Raw genomic sequence first — 24,732 nt, 5'->3', positions numbered from 1 at the left:
TAATAATAATAATAATAGGTTAATACTGAACCTGACTTTACTGAACAATCAGACTATATTTAATAATAATAGGTAATAATAATAATAATAGGTAATAATAATAATAATAATAATAGGTAATAATAATAATAATAATAATAATAATAATAATAGGTTAATACTGAACCTGACTTTACTGAACCTGACTTTACTGAACAATCACACTATATTTAATAATAATAATAATAATAATAATAATAATAGGTTAATACTGAACCTGACTTTACTGAACAATCAGACTATATTTAATAATAATAGGTAATAATAATAATAATAATAATAATAATAGGTAATAATAATAATAATAATAATAATAATAATAATAGGTTAATACTGAACCTGACTTCACTGAACCTGACTTTACTGAACAATCAGACTATATTTAATAATAATAGGTAATAATAATAATAATAATAATAATAATAATAATAGGTTAATACTGACCCTGACTTTACTGAACAATCAGACTATATTTAATAATAATATATAATAATAATAATAGGTAATAATAATAATAATAATAATAATAATAATAATAGGTTAATACTGAACCTGACTTTACTGAACCTGACTTTACTGAACAATCAGACTATATTTAATAATAATAATAGGTTAATACTGAACCTGACTTTACTGAACAATCAGACTATATTTAATAATATATAATAATATTAATAATAATAGGTAATAATAATAATAATAATAATAATAATAATAGGTTAATACTGACCCTGACTTTACTGAACAATCAGACTATATTTAATAATAATATATAATAATAATAATAGGTAATAATAATAATAATAATAATAATAATAATAGGTTAATACTGAACCTGACTTTACTGAACAATTAGACTATATTTAATAATAATAATAATAATAATAATAGGTTAATACTGAACCTGACTTTAATGAACCTGACTTTACTGAACAATCAGACTATATTTAATAATAATAATAATAATATATAATAATAATAGGTAATAATAATAATAATAATAATACTAGGTTAGTTAAAGTCAGTTAAAAAGTGAATTCTTTTGCTGCTTTTAATGATTTAAACACAGAATTAATGTGATCATCTCAGCACATTCACTAACAGCAGTCATGTTATAACTACGTTCTTTATTCACTGTCAGAGTTTTCTTACCGTAAACTGCATCCAGATTTCTTCATCAGCTCTGAGAGCTGTTCCACTGACTTCCCTAGTTTATTCTCACGCAGATCCAGCTCTCTCAGATGTGAGGGGTTTGAGGATAGAGCTGAAGTCAGAGCAGCACAGCCGTCCTCTTCTATACTGCATTTCTTAAGCCTGCAGAAAAAAAAATTATTTAATAATAAATAAATAAATAAATAAATAGTAATAATATCAGGGAATTAATTTTTTTGTTTTAATGTAATTAACTCAATTGAACATTCTAATTATGTGAGATACTGGACTTAAAAGTACAACAACAAAGGCTTGAAAGAAAATCAGTTTAAAAGTAGTACATATTTTGGAATGATAAGGAATGGACCTTTCTACATCTGAGACAGAACTTATTCAGCACTTTTCAGGAACCCAAGGACGATTAGAACTGTCAGTGCAAAGAACAGTGATACAGAAAGTGGACAGAGCTAGAAAGAACATGTAGACCTGAAGGAGGAGGAGTTTAGGTTTGAGGAAGATCACACCCAAGAGAGAAACAGATGGTTTAAGGTTAGATGGTTTAGAGAGTTAGTCTGCTGGACCACAAGAGGAAGACGGTCACAGAGTCAAAGAGCAGATCTAGAGAACCCTGCATCAATACCACAATGACGGATGAATAGATAAATAGTGAGTAGCCCGGCTGAAGAAGACCTGAGTGAGGAAGGGTGTGTAGACTAGGTGAAGATCAGACAGGTAAGAAGGAGTGAGGTAATTAATAGCTTTAATAAGTAAACAGAAGAACTTTACAGTACGCAGTATTTTACAGGACGTCTGTGGAGGTGTGTGTGAATAGGTGTAATGTGGTGATGGAAGGAGGTGTGAATGAGGAGACAAGTAGGAAAGTTCTGGACCATCTAATGTTTATGGAGGAAGAGCTAATGCTAGAACACACACACACACACACATTATGAAAAAGTGTACATGATAAAGTTGTACAGCTATTAAATTATAAACCTTTTATTAATATTTAATAGTAAAACATCAAACTACACAGAATAAAAGTCTAAACATACCTCAACAGATTAATAATCAATAATCAAAGTAAAGCTTTATTCAGGATGATTTACTACATGACGTCTATTCAGAATAAACTCTGAGTTACTTACTGTAGTTTCTGTAGTTCACACTTCTGATTCTCCACCAGACGACAGAGCTGCTGCACTCCTGAAGCTCCCAGTTTATTCAGACTCAGGTCCAGCTCTCTGATGTGGGATGGATTTGTAAAAAGAGCCGAGGCCAGACCAGCACAGCCTCCCTCTGTTAAACTCTGGACTAGTCTGCAGAGGGTGAGGGAGACAACAGACAGTATTCAGTACAAGACAAGAAACTAATGTAAACATTTACATCATTAATACTGTATTCAGTAAATATAACGTATAATCGCTTCATCATCGGGTGGAAAACCCTGCTGATGAACAGTTCCTTTGAACAGTCAGTACTGCAAGATTCAGTCAGTGCTTTCCCCCGAGGCAGTTGCTTTAAAGCCCCCCAGCAGTGGAACTGGGTTCTCTGGAACGATGGTGAGGCTCCATTAAGTACTTTTGGATGGGATGAGAGGGAGATGAGGTGGAGTGGGGATCATCCAACATCCTGACCTCACTAACACTCTTTTCGAGGAATGCAGTTAGGGAGTGGGAGTGATGAACAACATGATAAATCAATAATCCATTAAAGTTCCCACAATACCATGCAAACCATGTGGACACTTCATCCACGGCTCATTGTGTACAAGGTATTCTCTGTATGACTGCATGTGCTGAATTGCAGCGTCCAGAACAGGACATGTACGGAGTAGAATTTCAGTGGGACAGTGTAGTGGGATTGTGGGAAATGGAGTTTAAAGAGTTTATGGAGGCCTGAAGAAAAGACAGTCAACTCATTTATAGCAAACATTTATCCTGTGAAAGACATGGAGCTATAAATTTAAAAGCAACATAATAATTAAATAATAATACATGAATTCACCAGTATTCTGTAATTATTATCTTATTTAATCTTTGAAAGTCTACGAATGCAAACGCACTAGTTTGTTTTTTTAAATCAACCCCATAAAACCAAACCCTGATTTCTAGACTTAGACTTGCTGCTCTTTTATAAAGGCAATTCTACTCACCTCAGCTTCTCCAGTCTACAGTGAGGATTCTTCAGTAGATCACAGAGCTTCTGCAGTCCTGCCTGATCCAGTTTATTCTCACTCAGATCCAGCTCTCTCAGGTGTGAGGGGTTTACAGTCAGAGCAGAAATCAGATCAGCACAGTCTCTCTCTGTAATACTGCTGGATTTATACATCCTGCAGAGACAGAGAAGAAGTAGTAGAAGAAGAGGGCTGTAGTTTCGTTCAGCTGGGGTCAGTCCTTAAAACTCAAACAAAAGCAAGAGAACTACTGTAGGGTAGGTAAAGTCAAGTAATAAACCAGCATTATCAGTTCAAGACCAGTGTGCATGGAGAAAACTAGCTCATGTGTAGATAAACCAGCCTACAGATCATTTAATGAATCCAGCTCCTTACGTGAGTTTCTGCAGTCTGCAGTGTGGATCCTCCAGGAGAGCAGACAGCTGATCCACTCTGATCTTCTTTGGTTCAGTCTGACTCAGATCCAGCTCCGTCTGCAGTAAGGGGTCTTTACCCAGCTTTTGTTTAAAATAAGTGTAGGCTTCTTCTGCAGCATCACTTTTCAGCAGTCTGGAGAGAGAACATCAGTACAGTCTAATGAACTACGCAATAACTCAATAACGGTTAAATAGGTACTCTAGAGACGTTTCTCAACCCAGTTCTGGGGTTTTGATCTGCCCCCAGTTCCCCACACCCTGATTGATAAGACTCCTGGGTCTGGGTCTAGTGTACAATACCAACAATACTACAATGTCATGTATGAACCAAATGGAAATGTTTGTTTATATAAATACAACCTCAGATGAACAACAGCACACAACATATTCCACCGTCTCTTTACTTATTTAACAACAATGAAACCAACATTCTACACTGAGAGACTATTCACAAGCGTAAAACAGTTGCTAATCTTCCCAGGAGTGGACGTCCCAGCAAATTCACCCCAACACAGTATATAACCCCAAACACCTTTTTGTTGGTGCAGGGGTATGTTGTCGTGCTCTGCTTGTATATGCTGCATATAGCCTCTAGATATCTTGATAGATTGATATTGCTGCACTGGACTCAGAATGTAAGACCCCTACTGTGCAGGGTCCACATTCTCTGCTGTGCGAGTGAAATGAGTAAGGGGAAAGGCTCTTCCCAACAATTCAATTACTACATTAAATGAAAACAATGTTTCTATTAGTTTAACTAATAGACAGAACAGGTCTAAATGTAAATAACTCAGGATTAAATTGATTATAAGTTCATAAATTAATCACCTCAGTTTTTTCTTTGTATTCACAAATAAACCCGTAAGCTGCTTCACTCCTGTGTCTCCGGGGTCGTTCCCTCTAAGATCCAGCTCAGTCAGGGCTGATGAGGAGCTTTTCAGAGCTGAAGCCAGAGCTGCATATCCTCCCTCTGTTATTCTGCAGAATGAAAGACTAAACAAAAACAAAAGACCAGAACATTTATTTCTAATTGTGACAACAATTCTCCTTCTTTTGAGAAGTTGTGAGATTTTTGTGTGATGAGAGTAATGCATCTCAGTAGATCTTACCTCAGCTTCTTCAGTTTACAGAGAGGATCCTTCAGTCCACTGCAGAGCTCCTTCACTCCTGAATCCTGCAGGTTGTTGGAGCTCAGGTCCAGTTCTGTCAGAGTGGACGAGGTGAGAACTGTGGCTAAAGCTGAACAGCTTTCTTCTGTTAGATCATCATCGTTGATCCTAAAAGCAAATGATGACATTTCACATTTAAAAAGATATAAAAAGATAAAAACATGAAACCCATTCAGCTTCGCTAATATTTACTAAACTGAAAATAATTCAGTAAAATCGATTATTTCTTTTGAGAATATGATAATATAAAATGTATTTATTCTGCTTGTTTCTGTAACTGCTACAACCAACATTTGGTACCATTTATATCAAATGTAATGTGCAGGTACGTTTGAATGAACAGCTGCATTAAGCAGAGTGGCTCAACACAACAGTTGATCACTTCAGGACAGAGAACACTGAGGGACTTACCATCAATCTGTCATTTTAGTTGAACTATAAACTAATGGTGTGAATGGGTGTTGATAATGATATTAATCTGCTGAGATAAAAGCAATATCCCCTTGTTTCTGCACATTTATGATGAATATATCTATATATACACAACCTCTGTTCTTAAAAAGCCCAAAGCATCTCTGAAACATTCCTTTTAACTTCATCATGAATGTGAGGAGCTGAGCTGCTGGTATTCATTTTCATCACAAAAACGTGAATAAAACAAAAGGTCATTAAAAACAAGCAGTTTTTGCAGTCTGGTTTCCATATATTGACTAGAGTGAACATTACAGTGAGGAATGTCAACAATGACACAGTACATCCAACTTTCTATATCCAATATTTTCTCTTAGGTTTTCCACTACATGCACCTTTTAAAGAAAACCGTATTTATTATTGCAGGAACAGATCAGAATACTGACCGGAGTCTCCTCAGTTTACAATGTGTATCCTGCAGTACAGCACACAGTAGTTTCACTCTGGAATCTCCTGAAGGTCCTGCTGGATTCCTGCTCAGTTTCAGCTCTGTCTGCAGCAGGATATTTATTCCCAGAGCTGAAGAAAGAGAAGTCCAGGCTTCCTCTGCAGCTGCCGTCTTCAACAGCCTGCAAAGATGAGATGAAAGCAATGGATGAGAACACAGATTAACAATATTATAAACTCATTTGCTCTTTATTCTACTCCCAGATGTGATCAGTGTTGCCACACCACTGAGCAAACTAATTTCTTTTAAGAAAATTAAATACATTATTATGTATCCACACTAAAGGTACAGGTGTCCAGCTGCTTTTCATATTTATCCAAGGATGTACCAGTATGCATTTCAGTAGACCAGGCTAGAATAATACAAATATTGAAGTATTAATTTGGGATGTTGGAATTCATTCATTTAGTGTTCTTCATTATTTGTTGAAATGAGGACATGTTCAGTGCAGTTATCGCTTTTCTTCAGCTGACATTTATGGTTTTGTGTGGGATTTATTTTAATAGAAACATTTAATTAAAGAAAAATGTGTTCTTTTGTCCTTTATGTGGCTTTTAACCTAAATCCCATAACGTTATTTTTCTGTGCAGGTTGTAGTTGCTGTTGCAGTGTTGTCTCTTTCCAGTCCTGCAGTTTGTATCAGGCAGTGAGTTGCATTAGTCGTGTTGGTGAAGTGTGTTCTTCAGTGTGTGGTCATTTATTGAGTGTTCTAAAACGGTCTATTAATCCCAGCCACATGGATCTGTCCATTGAGAACCTACAGCTCACCACAGTATAAGACGTAGGTAAGGAATGGTGTTTCTCACCTCAGTGTCTTCAGTTTACAGTTTGAATCCTCTACTAAATCAGTGAGCTTCTTCACTCCTGAGTCTCCAGGGTCGTTCCCTCTGAGATCCAGCTCTGTCAGGTGTGATGAGGGGTTTGATTTCAGAGCTGAAGCCAGATCCTCATATCCTTCCTGTTTTACACTGCAGTCTGAGAGACTGGAGAAAAGAGAAATGTTACAGTTAAAACTTCAATTCAAATGTTTAATGTATCCTTCTGAGACTGAGTAACACACTAACTTTAGTTTAGCAAGTCTGCAGTCCAAAATCTTCAGTAGGTTACAGATCTTCTTCACTCCAGAGTTTCCTAGTTTATTCTCACTCAGATCCAGCTCTTTCAGGTGTGAGGGATTAGAGGAAAGAGCTGCTGATAGAGCAGCACAGCCTTCCTCTGTAATCCTGCTGTTATTTAATCTGCAGAAAAAAACAACAGTAATTATTTCTAGATTTATTTTGTTTGCGTAGTTTGTGTATTCAGTTAGCATAATTTAGATAGCTGTTACTGCTAGATTAATCATAATAAAAGCAAAAAATAGTGTATGTATAATAACTTTAAAAATAATAAGTACATTTTATTTCAATTCAATTTAAATGTTACATATTTACATATTCATATTCAAAATGAATGAAACCTCAAAGCCTTCTGTAAAGATTTCATGTCAGTCCTCTTGTTAACACACACAGCAAACGTCATATGCTGTGTATGGAACAGTTCTACAGAGAATACCAACACAGATCTGTATATCGGTGAAAAAGAGAAAAGTTCATCAAAAGGAAAAACTAACTTGATTTTTTCAGGTCTGCAGTGTGAATCCTCCAGTAGATCAGACAGCTGCTTCATTTCTGAGTCTCCTTGTATTCTCCCTCTCAGATCCAGCTCTCTTAGCAGTAGTGGGTTTGTTCCTAGAGCTCCAGTCAGATGATCACAGAGTTTCTCTGCAGCAGAGCTTTTCAGCAGTCTGTAGATACAGGAATAATATTACATAGTCATTGTCTTTGTACACTGCTGCTTACATTGCTCTTTCATTCTAAGTTAGAAAATCAAATATATTGTTATTAATAAAATATAACGAGTAACGTGAAGCAAACATAGTAGAGTTGTACTATTACATTTCAGATTTGCTCTGAAGTCAAAGATAAATGATATTCTTTAACATTGTAAAAGGACATTTACAAACAGTTGCAGTTATTTCATAAATGAAGGACAAAAACTGTGCAATCAGATATCAGTTATTAAGAAAGTGGATATTTTTAATGCAAATTTAAAAAGACCAAAGTTAAATCATTTACTAACTGTACCAAACTGTACTGAACACAAGCGGTGCTGTAAAATCAGTTCACCTAATTCTTCTCCCTTTAGTCTGTGAATCCTTTTCTAAATCCATGATCAGCTTCACTCCTTTATCTCCAGGGTCATTTCCTCTGAGATCCAGCTCCATCAGGGGTGATGAGGTGTTTAAGTTCAGAGCTGAAGCCAGAGCAGCATATCCTTCTTCTGAGATGCAGCAACATCTGAGACTGAATGTACAACAAAATGAGAGAATGGGAGAAGTGAACACTGGTAGTAGAATACTCACAAACGTTCAGTATTATAGTCTTTGTGAGAGCAAGACACTTTCCATCCATCAGTGAAATATATATGCATATTGTGGAGCAAACATACTCTCAGATGTTAGTTGACTAATGGTACTTATCTGGTGTTACAGGTAAATACATACCTACATACATACATGCATACATATACCCAACCCGTACATACTCTTCCCCCATTGCATGCAATGCCCCCACCACTAGTGAGGGCGGATCAACAACCACAGACAAGCCACGCATTTTTCCAACTGGCTCCAATGCAACATCACGGGGGAACCAACATGCCTGGAGGGAAGCGCAGCATACTAGACTTCAACGCACCAACCCGCAGACGCCAGCAACGCCAGCAACACCAGCAACGCAGCAAAGCGATGTGAGGGGAGAGCGCCATCTACCCACTCCGGAGAGAGCAAGGCCAATTGGGCTGCTGATTTAAAGCATTTAAAAAGTGTATGAACGAACCAGGCCTTAGTAGGAGACCGCTAGAGTCTGCCAGCCTGAAATATAAGTAGGATAACAACTGATTAATATCTGGGCCTTGGAGGGGAGCGAGTCACGTGGGCTGTTTGCTGTTTGCTGGAAACCATCATTCTTACACAGACAGAGAAAGTTAATAAGAATCAAATCATCTTAAACCAGACAAGCTTTAGCCCCAATTAATGTATTTTATAATTAATAGTGCTCTAAAAGAGTTTTACTGTTATTTCTAGTTTCTTACTGATACTCAGTAAATTTCAAATTATACGTAGTCACTTCATTCCCTGGTCGTTTGATGTGTGTGTGGGGGGGGGGGTTGAGACTGACTGATCACACATCCGTGTGGTCCTGTGAATCTTTCAGTTTATCTGGCTCCGAGTCAAGAAGAAATGCTAATCAGAACCATCAGAGAACCCAGAAAAAGGAAAAAAAAAAATGAAGATGAAGAGCGCTGGAAAAAGGAAAAAGCTGTAAAGGTAGCTCACCTGGAGGTGGATTAGAACCACCAACCTCTTTGGTGAGAGACCAGTATGAACTGAGTGAGCTACAACACCACAGTGCTGAAAGGACTAGGACTCTCAGAAACGGAGGAAATCTGCACTTGAAATGTTAACTGAGGTTACCAGGGGAAGACTGACCTGCTCGAAATCACAGAGCAACAGGAAAAGTCTTCCCAAACAAAAAGGAAAACGGTGGGAAAAAGAAAAAAGGAGCAACAACAAAACCAAAGAGAGGGCAGAACTAGTGGCTGGGGGTGGTATAGCAGGTTGCCTAGCCACAGTCTGCACCCTTATAGAACCCCCCCTTTGAGGAACGGCATCAGATGTTCCCAACCCCTCGGCCCGAATGAGCTCAAGGTCCAGAATGTTACGAGCAGGGACCCAGGAGTGTTCCTCAGACCCATGTCCTTCCCAGTCCACCAGATACTGGGTGCAGCCCCGGACCCGCCGTGAGTCCAAGAGACGCCGAACAGTGTAAGCGGGCGACCCGGCCACCAGAAGTGAGGGCAGGGGAGCTGGGACAGAGGCAAGGGTGCTGCAGAGTACGGGCTTTAGGCGTGACCTGTGGAATGTGGGGTTGATTCTCTGTTCTGGCCGTAGGGTAAAACCAGGTCGTTTCCAGTCTGCAGCAACTTTTCCAGTCTGCTGAGGCAAGCTGGAGAGCTTTCCGTCAGGCCTGCCAGCATCACCAAACAAAATGCCCAGCTGCTGGGACCCCCACTTCATCCTCCTGCTCTGAAAACATAGGGGGGCATACCCAAACTGGCACTCAAAAGAGGACATGCCCAAGGATGAGTGTTCAGCCCAAGTGGAGGGATTACAAGAGGCCACGAAGGGTCCATCCTAGGTCTTGGTTGACCCTCTCAGTCTGACCATTGGATTGTGGATTAAAGCCACTGAAGGTTCACTGAGGCACCCAGTAGCTGGCAAAATGCTTTCCAGAACCTGCTGGCAAACTGTGGGCCTTGATCAGAGACCGAATCCACTAGCAGCACATGGACCTTGATCCTCCATCCTCTGAGCAACTTGAGGTCCAGACCAGGAACTGGTGGTTAGCCCCCTCCAGCCAGTGCCTCCATTCATCCAATGCTAGTTTCACTGCCAAAAGCTCCCTGTTACCGACATAATAGTTTTGCTCTGTAGGTGTGAGGAGGTGTGAAAAATGTTTTGTGAGCACCTGAACGCTCTGATCGCACAGCCCAAACACCTACTGTATATCAGAAGCATCCACTTCTACCACAAACGGAACATCAGGTTCTGGAAGCTGTAACACTGGAGCTGTGACTAGGCAGTGTTTGAGCTCTTCAAAGGCTTTCTGGGCTGCACTGGTCCATTGAAACTGTCCCATTGTTACTGTTAGCGAGGTTAGTGGAGCAGCAACTGTGCTAAAATTCCAGATAAAGCTACGGAAAAAATAGCAAAACCCAGAAAGTGCTGAAGCAGCTGAAGAGAAGCAGTACACTCTAAGGTGCTTCTGTTGGTCTGGTCCCCAGGGCATGGCAGCACTGAGAAGCACCCCGGAGGTATGTGGAGCACTGTCATCAGATCTTTGAGGGAAGGAGGAGGATCATGCTGGGATAACTCATCTTTGAGGTTCTCACTCAACCCTTGCTGAAAGGCTGCCATTAATGCAGATGAGTTCCAACCACTCTCAGCAGCCATAGTGTGAAACTCAGCTGCATAGTCAGCCACAGATCTTTTCCCCTGTCGTATATTTAGGAACCGGGGGGGCGGTCTCTCCTCCACAGACAGGGTGATCAAAAGCCTGATGCATGGTAGCAGTGAATAAGTCTGTGGACGTCTACACATCGGGTTCATTCTCCCAAACTGGAGTGGCCCAAGCAATTGGAGCAGAAAGCCACGACAGTGTAAGTGTGGTTCAACCCATGGAACAGGATCAGGTGCAGGGACAGGTGCAGGTGTGGAGGGAGGGGCAGGTAAGAACTTGACAGAATTGAATCCATTTTGTTTCTGTTCTACTCTCAGCAACACTGGTTTAACCCAGAATACATGTTATGATGCAGTTAGGAGACAGATCCTGGGCAAGACTTTACTCGTGGTACACTTCCAGTAGCACACATCTTTTAAAATGGTGAAAACACATGGCTTTTACAGTTCCAGTGGCTTGTTTCATGTGCACCTGTAACACTGAGCGGTAGCGTTGATCTCTCTTCTTTAGACCCTTTGTTGAAATCGGGCAGGGTAAGCTATGTTGGCTCAAAGGTAAAACCTGTAACTCGGTCACTAATTGCGGAGAGGATTCCTTGAGATTTTCAGGTTATCTCGTCTGGTAGTCCAGTCACCTTTGTAACCTTCTTTCGGTGGGATCAAACTGTGAACAACTCAATTTTAAACAGTTATTTGTGTTCTAACCAAGATGTTCTGAATGATGACTCTTTTCTTTAAACGAATCAATGGAATAAGTTACATCTCTGTTGCATCTTATTGCTTGTTTGGTCTGAGGTGGGAACAAAGTGCCACCTCTGCTACTGCAGTGACCCTGGTAGTCAAATTTTATCTCCACATATTCGAGGGTCTACTTTAGGTGGAACAACCAGACTGGTTATATTTTTGTGGATAGTCCAGACATTTGCAAGGCCAAGTGCTGTTAATCACCTGACTAGGTCATTAAGCGCCATAGTGTCAGCGCCTTAGTCCGCTGGACTGGATCACAACTATATATTTTATACAACTTTTATTCCAGAGTTGGGATCTGGAGTCTTTCCTGATTTCTCTGCTCAAACAGATCAACTAAACCTGGTAATTAGTAAATAAATTAAAGTGCTGTTAATCGCCCGACTAGGAGACTTTCCAAAAATTACTAAAGATACAAATGCACTGTTCTTCTGTAATACTGCCAGTTCTAGAAGACATTTAGCTGCTGCTTTCACTTCAGGCACTCACCTCAGTTTCTCCAGTCTACAGTGAGGATTCTTCAGTAGATCACAGAGCTTCTGCAGTCCTGCCTGATCCAGTTTATTCTCCTTCAGATCCAGCTCTCTCAGGTGTGAGGGGTTTACAGTCAGAGCAGAAATCAGATCAGCACAGTCTCTCTCTGTAATACTGCTGGATTTATACATCCTGCAGAGACAGAGAAGTAGTAGAAGAAGAGGGCTGTAGTTTCGTTCAGCTGGGGTCAGTCCTTAAAACTCAAACAAAAGCAAGAGAACTACTGTAGGGTAGGTAAAGTCAAGTAATAAACCAGCATTATCAGTTCAAGACCAGTGTGCATGGAGAAAACTAGCTCATGTGTAGATAAACCAGCCTACAGATCATTTAATGAATCCAGCTCCTTACGTGAGTTTCTGCAGTCTGCAGTGTGGATCCTCCAGGAGAGCAGACAGCTGATCCACTGTGATCTCCTTTGGTCCAGTCTGACTCAGATCCAGCTCCGTCTGCAGTAAGGGGTCTTTACCCAGCTTTCGTTTAAAATAAGTGTAGGCTTCTTTTGCAGCATCACTTTTCAGCAGTCTGGAGAGAGAACATCAGTACAGTCTAATGAACTACTCAATAACTCAATAACGGTTAAATAGGTACTCTAGAGACGTTTCTCAACCCAGTTCTGGGGTTTTGATCTGCCCCCAGTTCCCCACACCCTGATTGAGAAAACTCCTGGGTCTGGGTCTAGTGTACAATACCAACAATACTACAATGTCATGTATGAACCAAATGGAAATGTTTGTTTATATAAATACAACCTCAGATGAACAACAACACACAACTTATTCCACCGTCTCTTTACTTATTTAACAACAATGAAACCAACATTCTACACTGAGAGACTATTCACAAGCGTAAAACAGTTGCTAATCTTCCCAGGAGTGGACGTCCCAGCAAATTCACCCCAACACAGTATATAACCCCAAACACCTTTTTGTTGGTGCAGGGGTATGTTGTCGTGCTCTGCTTGTATATGCTGCATATAGCCTCTAGATATCTTGATAGATTGATATTGCCGCACTGGACTCAGAATGTAAGACCCCTACTGTGCAGGGTCCACATTCTCTGCTGAGCGAGTGAAATGAGTAAGGGGAAAGGCTCTTCCCAACAATTCAATTACTACATTAAATGAAAACAATGTTTCTATTAGTTTTTAACTAATAGACAGAACAGGTCTAAATGTAAATAACTCAGGATTAAATTGATTATAAGTTCATAAATTAATCACCTCAGTTTTTTCTTTGTATTCATAAATAAACCCGTAAGCTGCTTCACTCCTGTGTCTCCGGGGTCGTTCCCTCTAAGATCCAGCTCAGTCAGGGCTGATGAGGGGCTTTTCAGAGCTGAAGCCAGAGCTGCATATCCTCCCTCTGTTATTCTGCAGAATGAAAGACTAAACCCAGAACAAAAGACCAGAACATTTATTTCTAATTGTGACAACAATTCTCCTTCTTTTGAGAAGTTGTGAGATTTTTGTGTGATGAGAGTAATGCATCTCAGTAGATCTTACCTCAGCTTCTTCAGTTTACAGAGAGGATCCTTCAGTCCACTGCAGAGCTCCTTCACTCCTGAATCCTGCAGGTTGTTGGAGCTCAGGTCCAGTTCTGTCAGAGTGGACGAGGTGAGAACTGTGGCTAAAGCTGAACAGCTTTCTTCTGTTAGATCATCATCGTTGATCCTAAAAGCAAATGATGACATTTCACATTTAAAAAGATATAAAAAGATAAAAACATGAAACCCATTCAGCTTCACTAATATTTACTAAACTGAAAATAATTCAGTAAAATCGATTATTTCTTTTGAGAATATGATAATATAAAATGTTTTTATTCTGCTTGTTTCTGTAACTACTACAACCAACATTTGGTACCATTTATATCAAATGTAAGGTGCAGGTACGTTTGAATGAACAGCTGCATTAAGCAGAGTGGCTCAACACAACAGTTGATCACTTCAGGACAGAGAACACTGAGGGACTTACCATCAATCTGTCATTTTAGTTGAACTATAAACTAATGGTGTGAATGGGTGTTGATAATGATATTAATCTGCTGAGATAAAAGCAATATCCCCTTGTTTCTGTACATTTATGATGAATATATCTATATATACACAACCTCTGTTCTTAAAAAGCCCAAAGCATCTCTGAAACATTCCTTTTAACTTCATCATGAATGTGAGGAGCTGAGCTGCTGGTATTCATTTTCATCACAAAAACGTGAATAAAACAAAAGGTCATTAAAAACAAGCAGTTTTTGCAGTCTGGTTTCCATATATTGACTAGAGTGAACATTACAGTGAAGAATGTCAACAATGACACAGTACATCCAACTTTCTATATCCAATATTTTCTCTTAGGTTTTCCACTACATGCACCTTTTAAAGAAAACCGTATTTATTATTGCAGGAACAGATCAGAATACTGACCAGAGTCTCCTCAGTTTACAGTGTGTATCCTGCAGTACAGCACACAGTAGTTTCACTCTGGAATCTCCTGAAGGTCCTGCTGGATTCCTGCTCAGTTTCAGCTCTGTCAGCAGCAGGATATTTATTCCCAGAGCTGAAGAAAGAGAAGTCCAGGCTTCCTCTGCAGCTGCCGTCTTCAACAGCCTGCAAAGATGAGATGAAAGCAATGGACGAGAACACAGATTAACAATATTATAACTCATTTGCTCTTTATTCTACTCCCAGATGTGATCAGTGTTGCCACACCACTGAGCAAACTAATTTCTTTTAAGAAAATTAAATACATTATTATGTATCCACACTAAAGGTAAAGGTGTCCAGCTGCTTTTCATATTTATCCAAGGATGTACCAGTATGCATTTCAGTAGACCAGGCTAGAATAATACAAATATTGAAGTATTCATTTGGGATGTTGGAATTCATTCATTTAGTGTTCTTCATTATTTGTTGAAATGAGGACATGTTCAGTGCAGTTATCGCTTTTCTTCAGCTGACATTTATGGTTTTGTGTGGGATTTATTTCAATAGAAACATTTAATTAATGAAAAATGTGTTCTTTTGTCCTTTATGTGGCTTTTAACCTAAATCCCGTAACGTTATTTTTCTGTGCAGGTTGCAGTTGCTGTTGCAGTGTTGTCTCTTTCCAGTCCTGCAGTTTGTATCAGGCAGTGAGTTGCATTAGTCGTGTTGGTGAAGTGTGTTCTTCAGTGTGTGGTCATTTATTGAGTGTTCTAAAACGGTCTATTAATCCCAGCCACATGGATCTGTCCATTGAGAACCTACAGCTCACCACAGTATAAGACGTAGGTAAGGAATGGTGTTTCTCACCTCAGTGTCTTCAGTTTACAGTTTGAATCCTCTACTAAATCAGTGAGCTTCTTCACTCCTGAGTCTCCAGGGTCGTTCCCTCTGAGATCCAGCTCTGTCAGATGTGATGAGGGGTTTGATTTCAGAGCTGAAGCCAGATCCTCATATCCTTCCTGTGTTACACTGCAGTCTGAGAGACTGGAGAAAAGAGAAATGTTACAGTTAAAACTTCAATTCAAATGTTTAATGTATCCTTCTGAGACTGAGTAACACACTAACTTTAGTTTAGCAAGTCTGCAGTCCAAAATCTTCAGTAGGTTACAGATCTTCTTCACTCCAGGGTTTCCTAGTTTATTCTCACTCAGATCCAGCTCTTTCAGGTGTGAGGGATTAGAGGAAAGAGCTGCTGATAGAGAAGCACAGCCTTCCTCTGTAATCCTGCTGTTATTTAATCTGCAGAAAAAAAACAACAGTAATTATTTCTAGATTTATTTTGTTTGTGTAGTTTGTGTATTCAGTTAGCATAATTTAGATAGCTGTTACTGCTAGATTAATCATAATGTATAAGTATGTATAATAACTTTAAAAATAATAAGTACATTTTATTTCAATTCAATTTAAATGTTACATATTTACATATTCATATTCAAAATGAATGAAACCTCAAAGCCTTCTGTAAAGATTTCATGTCAATCAGTCCTCTTGTTAAAACATACAGCAAACGTCATATGCTGTGTATGGAACAGTTCTACAGAGAATACCAACACAGATCTGTATATCGGTGAAAAATAAAAAAGTTCATTAAAAGGAAAAACTAACTTGATTTTTTCAGGTCTGCAGTGTGAATCCTTCAGTAGACCAGACAGCTGCTTCATTTCTGAGTCTCCTTGTATTCTCCCACTTAGATCCAGCTCTCTTAGCAGTAGTGGGTTTGTTCCTAGAGCTTCAGTCAGATGATCACAGAGTTTCTCTGCAGCAGAGCTTTTCAGCAGTCTGTAGATACAGGAATAATATTACATAGTCATTGTCTTTGAACACTGCTGCTTACATTGCTCTTTCATTCTAAGTTAGAAAATCAAATATATTGTTATTAATCAAATATAATGAGTAACGTGAAGCAAACATAGTAGAGTTGTACTATTACATTTCAGATTTGCTCTGAAGTCAAAGATAAATTATATTCTTTAACATTGTAAAAGGACATTTACAAACAGTTGCAGTTATTTCATAAACGAAGGACAAAACAGTGCAATCAGATATCAGTTAATAAGAAAGTGGATATTTTTAATGCAAATTTAAAAAGACCAAAGTTAAATCATTTACTAACTGTACCAAACTGTACTGAACACAAGCGGTGCTGTAAAATCAGTTCACCTAATTCTTCTCCCTTTAGTCTGTGAATCCTTTTCTAAATCCATGATCAGCTTCACTCCTTTATCTCCAGGGTCATTTCCTCTGAGATCCAGCTCCATCAGGGGTGATGAGGTGTTTAAGTTCAGAGCTGAAGCCAGAGCAGCATATCCTTCTTCTGAGATGCAGCAACATCTGAGACTGAATGTACAACAAAATGAGAGAATGGGAGAAGTGAACACTGGTAGTAGAATACTCATACAAACGTTCAGTATTATAGTCTTTGTGAGAGCAAGACACTTTCCATCCATCAGTGAAATATATATGCATATTGTGGAGCAAACATACTCTCAGATGTTAGTTGACTAATGGTACTTATCTGGTGTTCCAGGTAAATACATACCTACATACATACATGCATACATATACCCAACCCGTACATACTCTTCCCCCATTGCATGCAATGCCCCCACCACTAGTGAGGGCGGATCAACAACCACAGACAAGCCATGCATTTTTCCAACTGCCTCCAATGCAACATCACGGGGGAACCAACATGCCTGGAGGGAAGCGCAGCATACTAGACTTCAACGCACCAACCCGCAGACGCCAGCAACGCCAGCAACACCACCAACGCAGCAAAGCCATGTGAGGGGAGAGCGCCATCTACCCACTCCGGAGAGAGCAAGGCCAATTGGGCTGCTGATTTAAAGCATTTAAAAAGTGGATGAACGAACCAGGCCTTAGTAGGAGACCGCTAGAGTCTGCCAGCCTGAAATATAAGTAGGATAACAACTGATTAATATCTGGGCCTTGGAGGGGAGCGAGTCACGTGGGCTGTTTGCTGTTTGCTGGAAACCATCATTCTTACACAGACAGAGAAAGTTAATAATCAAATCATCTTAAACCAGACAAGCTTTAGCCCCAATTAATGTATTTTATAATTAATAGTGCTCTAAAAGAGTTTTACTGTTATTTCTAGTTTCTTACTGATACTCAGTAAATTTCAAATTATACGTAGTCACTTCTTTCCCTGGTCGTTTGATGTGTAGGGGGGGTTGAGACTGACTGATCACACATCCGTGTGGTCCTGTGAATCTTTCAGTTTATCTGGCTCCGAGTCAAGAAGAAATGCTAATCAGAACCATCAGAGAACCCAGAAAAATGAACAAAAAAAAATGAAGATGAAGAGCGCTGGAAAAAGGAAAAAGCTGTAAAGGTAGCTCACCTGGAGGTGGATTAGAACCACCAACCTCTTTGGTGGGAAACCAGTATGAACTGAGTGAGCTACAACACCACAGTGCTGAAAGGACTAGGACTCTCAGAAACGGAGGAAATCTGCAATTGAAATGTTAACTGAGGTTACCAGGGGAAGACTGACCTGCTCGAAATCACAGAGCAACAGGAAAAGTCTTCCCAAACAAAAAGGAAAACGGTGGGAAAAAGAAAAAAGGAGCAACAACAAAACCAAAGAGAGGGCAAAACTAGTGGCTGGGGGTGGTATAGCAGGTTGCCTAGCCACAGTCTGCACCCTTATAGAACCCCCCCTTTGAGGAACGGCATCAGATGTTCCCAACCCCTCGGCCCGAATGAGCTCAAGGTCCAGAATGTTACAAGCAGGGACCCAGGAGTGTTCCTCAGACCCATGTCCTTCCCAGTCCACCAGATACTGGGTGCAGCCCTGGACCCGCCGTGAGTCCAAGAGACGCCGAACAGTGTAAGCGGGCAACCCGGCCACCAGAAGTGAGGGCAGGGGAGCTGGGACAGAGGCAAGGGTGCTGCAGAGTACGGGCTTTAGGCGTGACCCGTGGAATGTGGGGTTGATTCTCTGTTCTGGCCGTAAGGTAAAACCAGGTCGTCGTTTCCAGTCTGCAGCAACTTTTCCAGTCTGAGGCGAGCTGGAGAGCTTTCCGTCAGGCCTGCCAGCATCGCCAAACAAAATGCCCAGCTGCTGGGACCCCCACTTCATCCTCCTGCTCTGAAAACATAGGGGGGCATACCCAAACTGGCACTCAAAAGAGGACATGCCCAAGGATGAGTGTTCAGCCCAACTGGAGGGATTACAAGAGGCCACGAAGGGTCCATCCTAGGTCTTGGTTGACCCTCTCAGTCTAACCATTGGATTGTGGATTAAAGCCACTGAATGTTCACTGAGGCACCCAGTAGCTGGCAAAATGCTTTCCAGAACCTACTGGCAAACTGTGGGCCTCGATCAGAGACCGAATCCACTGGCAGCACATGGACCTTGATCCTCCATCCTCTGAGCAACTTGAGGTCCAGACCAGGAACTGGTGGTTAGCCCCCTCCAGCCAGTGCCTCCATTCATCCAATGCTAGTTTCACTGCCAAAAGCTCCCTGTTATCGACATAATAGTTTTGCTCTGTAGGTGTGAGGAGGTGTGAAAAACGTTTTGTAAGCACCTGAACGCTCTGATCGCACAGCCCAAACACCTACTGTATATCAGAAGCATCCACTTCTACCACAAACGGAACATCAGGTTCTGGAAGCTGTAACACTGGAGCTGTGACTAGGCAGTGTTTGAGCTCTTCAAAGGCTTTCTGGGCTGCACTGGTCCATTGAAACTGTCCCATTGTTACTGTTAGCGAGGTTAGTGGAGCAGCAACCGTGCTAAAATTCCAGATAAAGCTACGGAAAAAATAGCAAAACCCAGAAAGTGCTGAAGCAGCTGAAGAGAAGCAGTACACTCTAAGGTGCTTCTGATGGTCTGGTCCCCAGGGCATGGCAGCATTGAGAAACACCCCGGAGGTATGTGGAGCACTGTCATCAGATCTTTGAGGGAAGGAGGAGGATCATGCTGGGATAACTCATCTTTGAGGTTCTCACTCAACCCTTGCTGAAAGGCTGCCATTAATGCAGATGAGTTCCAACCACTCTCAGCAGCCATAGTGTGAAACTCAGCTGCATAGTCAGCCACAGATCTTTTCCCCTGTCGTATATTTAGGAACCGGGGGGCGGTCTCTCCTCCACAGACAGGGTGATCAAAAGCCTGATGCATGGTAGCAGTGAATAAGTCTGTGGACGTCTACACATCGGGTTCATTCTCCCAAACTGGAGTGGCCCAAGCAATTGGAGCAGAAAGCCACGACAGTGTAAGTGTGGTTCAACCCATGGAACAGGATCAGGTGCAGGGACTGGTGCAGGTGTGGAGGGAGGGGCAGGTAAGAACTTGACAGAATTGAATCCATTTTGTTTCTGTTCTACTCTCAGCAACACTGGTTTAACCCAGAATACGTGTTATGATGCAGTTAGGAGACAGATCCTGGGCAAGACTGTACTCCTGGTACACTTTCAGTAGCACACATCTTTTAAAATGGTAAACAACTCAAATTGAACCTATTATTTGTGGTATAACCAACATGTTATGAATTATGAGTCAATTACAACTCTGTTACATCTTATTGCTTGTTTGGTCAGAGGTGGGAACAAAGTGCCACCTCTGCTACTGCAGTGACCCTGGTAGTCAAATTTCATCTCCACATTTTTGAGGGTCTACCTTAGGCGGAACAACCAGACTGGTTCTATTTTTTGTGGATAATCAAGACATTTTCAAGGCCAAGTGCTGTCAATCGTCTGACCAGGAGACTTGATTGTGATTCCAAAATTGTGAACCAATAGATTTCTACCAATTTATAGCTGCTTTGTATTACAATGCCAACTCAGTGTGGGATGTTGTGGCATCCTTTTACTGTGCCCGTACTTTAGAGGAACTCTAAATTCTGGCTGTTCTGGCTGGATTTATTTATGGGGCAGTGGTGGCTAGAGCGCCGGGCTAACAGGGTTGTGGGTTAGATTCCCGGGCTCAGCAAACTGCCACTGTTGGGCCCTTGAGCAAGGCCCTTTACCCTCTCTGCTCCCCGGGCGCTGGAGTTGGCTGCTCACCGCTCTGTGTGTGTGTGTGTACTCACTGCCCCTAGTTCACTAGTGTGTGTGTGTGTGTGTGTGAGTGTGTGTTCACTACCACAGATGGGTTAAATGCGGAGGACAAATTTCGCTGTACAGTGACAAATACGTGCACCTTTACCTTTTTATCACAGTCATAATAGTCATCCCATTGATCACGGCATGTAAGAAATCTGTGAGATTGCTAATTATGGCAACCATTCTAACAACTCTCTTGTGTCTATTCCAATTTGTTCCAGAAGAAGCGTCATCTCAAATTTGTTTGATTTGTTACCCACATTCAAGCGTCTGTATGACACACGCTCAATTACATGAATTCACCTGATACAGTCCAATCAACCATTGTTTGCTTTGAAAGGAAGAAAAAGGAAGTTTCAGTACAGGATGTTTACTGGATTTGTGGAGATTCCTGGCTGAGAGTTAAGAGTTATGTAGATTCATTCAGATTTTGAGCCCTTGTTCTTGATGGTGAATTTTTGGTTTGAATGAATGGTTTTGTGTTGGCCTTATCGGGCGTCGGTTCTAAGGCCCTTTGATATAATGGGTCTATGGAGTGATATTCTTAATGCCAGTTGTTCTTTTGACCCCCATGCATTTGCAGCTCATCCCTAAGTGCCAACATCCTGGTGTCTGACCAGCTCACCAGGTTATTGTTGGGTTTTGGTTGATAGTTTGGCACATTCTATGAGTATGGGGTGCCTAGGGGTAAAATGATATATACATTTTGTGTTTAATTTTTTTTTTCCCCAATAACCTTTTATTCTTTGTTGATTTATTACAGACATTGTTTGAATCGTTTGGTTTAATGAGTTTACTCATGATTATTCCATGTTCCAATTGAACTGTCTTACAATATAGTCAGTCGACGTATGAAAGTTATATACCCATCCACCTGTACATGTTGACCACTTGTACTATGATTATTCATGTACTCATCTGCCAACAATTTCCACATGTCATCACGATACTATTGCCAATAATAAGGGGGGAGATGTGTTGATCATAACATAAAGCTACAATAGGGGAGAATGATGGAAAGATTTGTGTAAAAACATTTAAACAATGTATGAACAAACCAGGCCTTAGGAGGAGGCCTTAGGAGGAGACCGCTAGAGTTGGCCAGCCTGAAATATGAGTAGGATAACAAGTAGTTAAAATCTGGGCCTGGGAGGGCAGTGAGTCACGTCGGATGTTTGCTGTGGGGTGAAGGAGAGGGGAATGCTCGGCAAAGTCATGATGACCACATCTTGGTGGGGGCGTGGTGGTGTCTTGAGGTTTGCAGATGTCAGCATATTTTTGGAGGAGTTGCTGAAAAGGCAGATTTGAATGTGGGTGGAACTGGTTGAGGAGTGTGACACCTGTGGTGCCTTTCTGATTGGATACAAACAGACCTGAATCAAATAACTTTAGACAACAAGAAGAGATGAGGTCTATATAAACTGCATGCAGCAGGACCAAGATTCGAACCAGCGATTCTCTGGTCATAGTGACAGTGCCATAGTCCAATGGACTGGACCACAACTATTTTTTAATACAACTTTTCCTACAAAATAGTTTGAGTTGGGATCTGGAGTCTCGCAGTTTCCTGATTTCTCTGCTGTAACAGATGAACTAAACCTGGTAATTAGTAAATAAATAAAATCAGGTGTTTTGTACAGGACAATGACCAAACTGCATGAGCAGAATTTCTTACACCTTGTTTTTGATTTGATCTTGATTGATTTCATCTGTGTTTATTCTGGTTCCACTCCGTTCCTGCCTGGATTTCATATCTACATTTCGACCCCGATAATCTATTCACTGACTCCTGATTTGGACTGTGACATTCTAATGAACACACTCTGAACACTGCCATGAATACACAGTCATAACAATACTTGTTTTCTACATATGAATTCCTAATACAACTGTCTGTGGTATCCAGCTAAAATACTTCCATTTATATACTTCCAGTTAATTAATAATAAATTACTAAAGATACAACTGTGCTGTTCTTCTGTAATACTGCCAGTTCTAGTGCTGCTTTCACTTCAGGCACTCACCTCAGTTTCTTCAGTCTACAGTGAGGATTCTTCAGTAGATCACAGAGCTTCTGCAGTCCTGCCTGATCCAGTTTATTCTCACTCAGATCCAGCTCTCTCAGGTGTGAGGGGTTTACAGTCAGAGCAGAAATCAGATCAGCACAGTCTCTCTCTGTAATACTGCTGGATTTATACATCCTGCAGAGGGAGATGAAGAGAGGTGGTCAGGAGCAGCTGAATAAAACCCCACTGTTCTGTATTTTAGCTGAAATCCATCCCCTTTTTTCTATAAACTTTAGCAGTCATTTCAGTGTGTACAGCTTATCCTCAAAGTTTTAAATAGCGGTTTGCTCAGCTGAGTTTAATGACATGTGACATGAAGATTTTAGTTCTATGGAAGAACTAGATGGGGTGAAGCTGAAGTGTGTGTGGGGCAGTGCAAGACTGTAATCAGTTTAGACTAATGTCAGATATCGCCCTCATTTGAAAAGGTCATTCACGCTTATCTGTAGTTCTCATCAGTAATCTCATTTGGGAGACACATTTATCTGATGTTAATGTATCTGATTAAATGATTGGCTGCTAAATCAGTAATTCAAGGATTCAAGAGAGGGATTTAGATTATTATATGAAGTATGCCTTTGCTATAAGAAATACCAGCATAATATCTAGTATGTTACATTATATAATGAAACATTATTAAGTAGTAGTTATTATATCTAAAACTAATAAAAATGCAGGAAATTAATTTTAAGTGTTCATTATTTATGGTGCTTTAGATTGTAACTGTTTGAAGTGTTTGAATTGTTCAGTGTATTTACAGCCACTGATTGTGCAAGTTTTCCCACTTAGAAAGACCTTTGTTGGCAATGACAGAGGTCAAATGTTTCCTGTAAGTGTTCACCAGGTTTCCTCACACTGTTGCTGGTATTTTGACCCATTTCTCCATGCAGATCTCCTCTAGAGCAGTGATGTTTCAGGGCTGTCACTGGGCAACACAGACTTTCAACTCCCTCCACAGATTGTCTATGGAGTTTAGGTCTGGAGACTGGCTAGGCCACTCCAGGACCTTGAAATGCTTTTTACAGAGCCACTCCTTCGTTGCCCGAGTGGTGTGTTTGGGATCATTGTCATGTTGGAAGACCCAGCCACGTTCCATCTTCAGTGCTCTCACTGATGGAAGGAGGTTTTGGCTTAAAATCTCATGATACATGACCCTGTTCATTCTTCCCTTAACATGGATCAGTCATCCTGTCCCCTTCGCAGAAAAACAGCCACGAAGCATGATGCTTCCACCCCCATGCTTCACAGTAGGTATGGTGTTCTTGGGATACAGCTCAGCATTCTTCTTCCTCCAAACATGACGAGTTGAGTTTTTACCTAAAAGTTCTGTTTTGGTTTCATCTGACCATATGATATTCTCTCAGTCCTCTTCTGGATCATCCATTTGCTCTCTGGCGAACTTCAGACGGGCCTGGACCTGTACTGGCTTAAGCAGGGGGACACTGGGGGCCTGGCACTGCAGGATCTGAGCCCCTCTCGGCGTAGTGTGTTACTGATGGTAGCCTTTGTTACTTTGGTCTCAGCTCTCTGCAGGTCCTTCATCAGGTTCCCCCGTGTGGTTTTGGCATTTCTGTTCACCGATCTCATGATCATTTTAACCCTATGGGATGAGATCATTGCGAGGGGCCCCAGATCGAGGGAGATTATTAATGGTCTTGTAGGTCTTTCATTTTCTTACAATTGCTCCCACAGTAGATTTCTTCACACCAAGCTGCTGCCTATTGTAGATTCACTCTTCCCAGCCTGGTGCAGGTCTACAGTTTTCTTCCTGGCGTCCTTCGACAGCTCTTTTGTCTCGGCCATGGTTAAGTTTGGAGTCCGACTGTTTGAGGCTGTGGACAGGTGTCTTTTATACAGATAACGAGGTCAAACAAGTGCAATTAATACAGGTAATGACTGAGGACA

The 24,732-nt window shown here is 40.8% G+C and overlaps 1 protein-coding gene across 1 annotated transcript in view; it reads right to left on the bottom strand.

Moving 5' to 3' along the window:
- LOC140539848 (uncharacterized) overlaps positions 1-24,732 on the bottom strand; it is an 81,508-nt gene that overhangs the window by 4,123 nt on the left and 52,653 nt on the right. Inside the window, exons 34-54 of the mRNA XM_072662647.1 lie at positions 22,786-22,962; positions 16,847-17,023; positions 16,292-16,465; positions 15,752-15,925; positions 15,494-15,670; positions 14,627-14,809; positions 13,710-13,877; positions 13,428-13,592; positions 12,557-12,730; positions 12,164-12,340; positions 8,034-8,210; positions 7,478-7,651; positions 6,933-7,106; positions 6,675-6,851; positions 5,807-5,989; positions 4,890-5,057; positions 4,609-4,773; positions 3,740-3,913; positions 3,344-3,520; positions 2,337-2,507; positions 1,192-1,353 (exon numbers count right to left, since the gene is read on the bottom strand). Of these exons, the coding sequence (XP_072518748.1) occupies positions 1,192-1,353; positions 2,337-2,507; positions 3,344-3,520; positions 3,740-3,913; positions 4,609-4,773; positions 4,890-5,057; positions 5,807-5,989; positions 6,675-6,851; positions 6,933-7,106; positions 7,478-7,651; positions 8,034-8,210; positions 12,164-12,340; positions 12,557-12,730; positions 13,428-13,592; positions 13,710-13,877; positions 14,627-14,809; positions 15,494-15,670; positions 15,752-15,925; positions 16,292-16,465; positions 16,847-17,023; positions 22,786-22,962 (3,648 nt within the window). The remainder of the gene's footprint in view (positions 1-1,191; positions 1,354-2,336; positions 2,508-3,343; positions 3,521-3,739; positions 3,914-4,608; positions 4,774-4,889; positions 5,058-5,806; positions 5,990-6,674; positions 6,852-6,932; positions 7,107-7,477; positions 7,652-8,033; positions 8,211-12,163; positions 12,341-12,556; positions 12,731-13,427; positions 13,593-13,709; positions 13,878-14,626; positions 14,810-15,493; positions 15,671-15,751; positions 15,926-16,291; positions 16,466-16,846; positions 17,024-22,785; positions 22,963-24,732) is intronic.

This window comes from Salminus brasiliensis, chromosome 18 (genome assembly GCF_030463535.1).
Source record: "Salminus brasiliensis chromosome 18, fSalBra1.hap2, whole genome shotgun sequence".
NCBI classification, from domain to species: domain Eukaryota; kingdom Metazoa; phylum Chordata; class Actinopteri; order Characiformes; family Bryconidae; genus Salminus; species Salminus brasiliensis.
The sequence above is the reverse complement of the archived record's forward strand: the minus strand, read 5'-3'. Positions and strand labels throughout refer to the sequence as shown.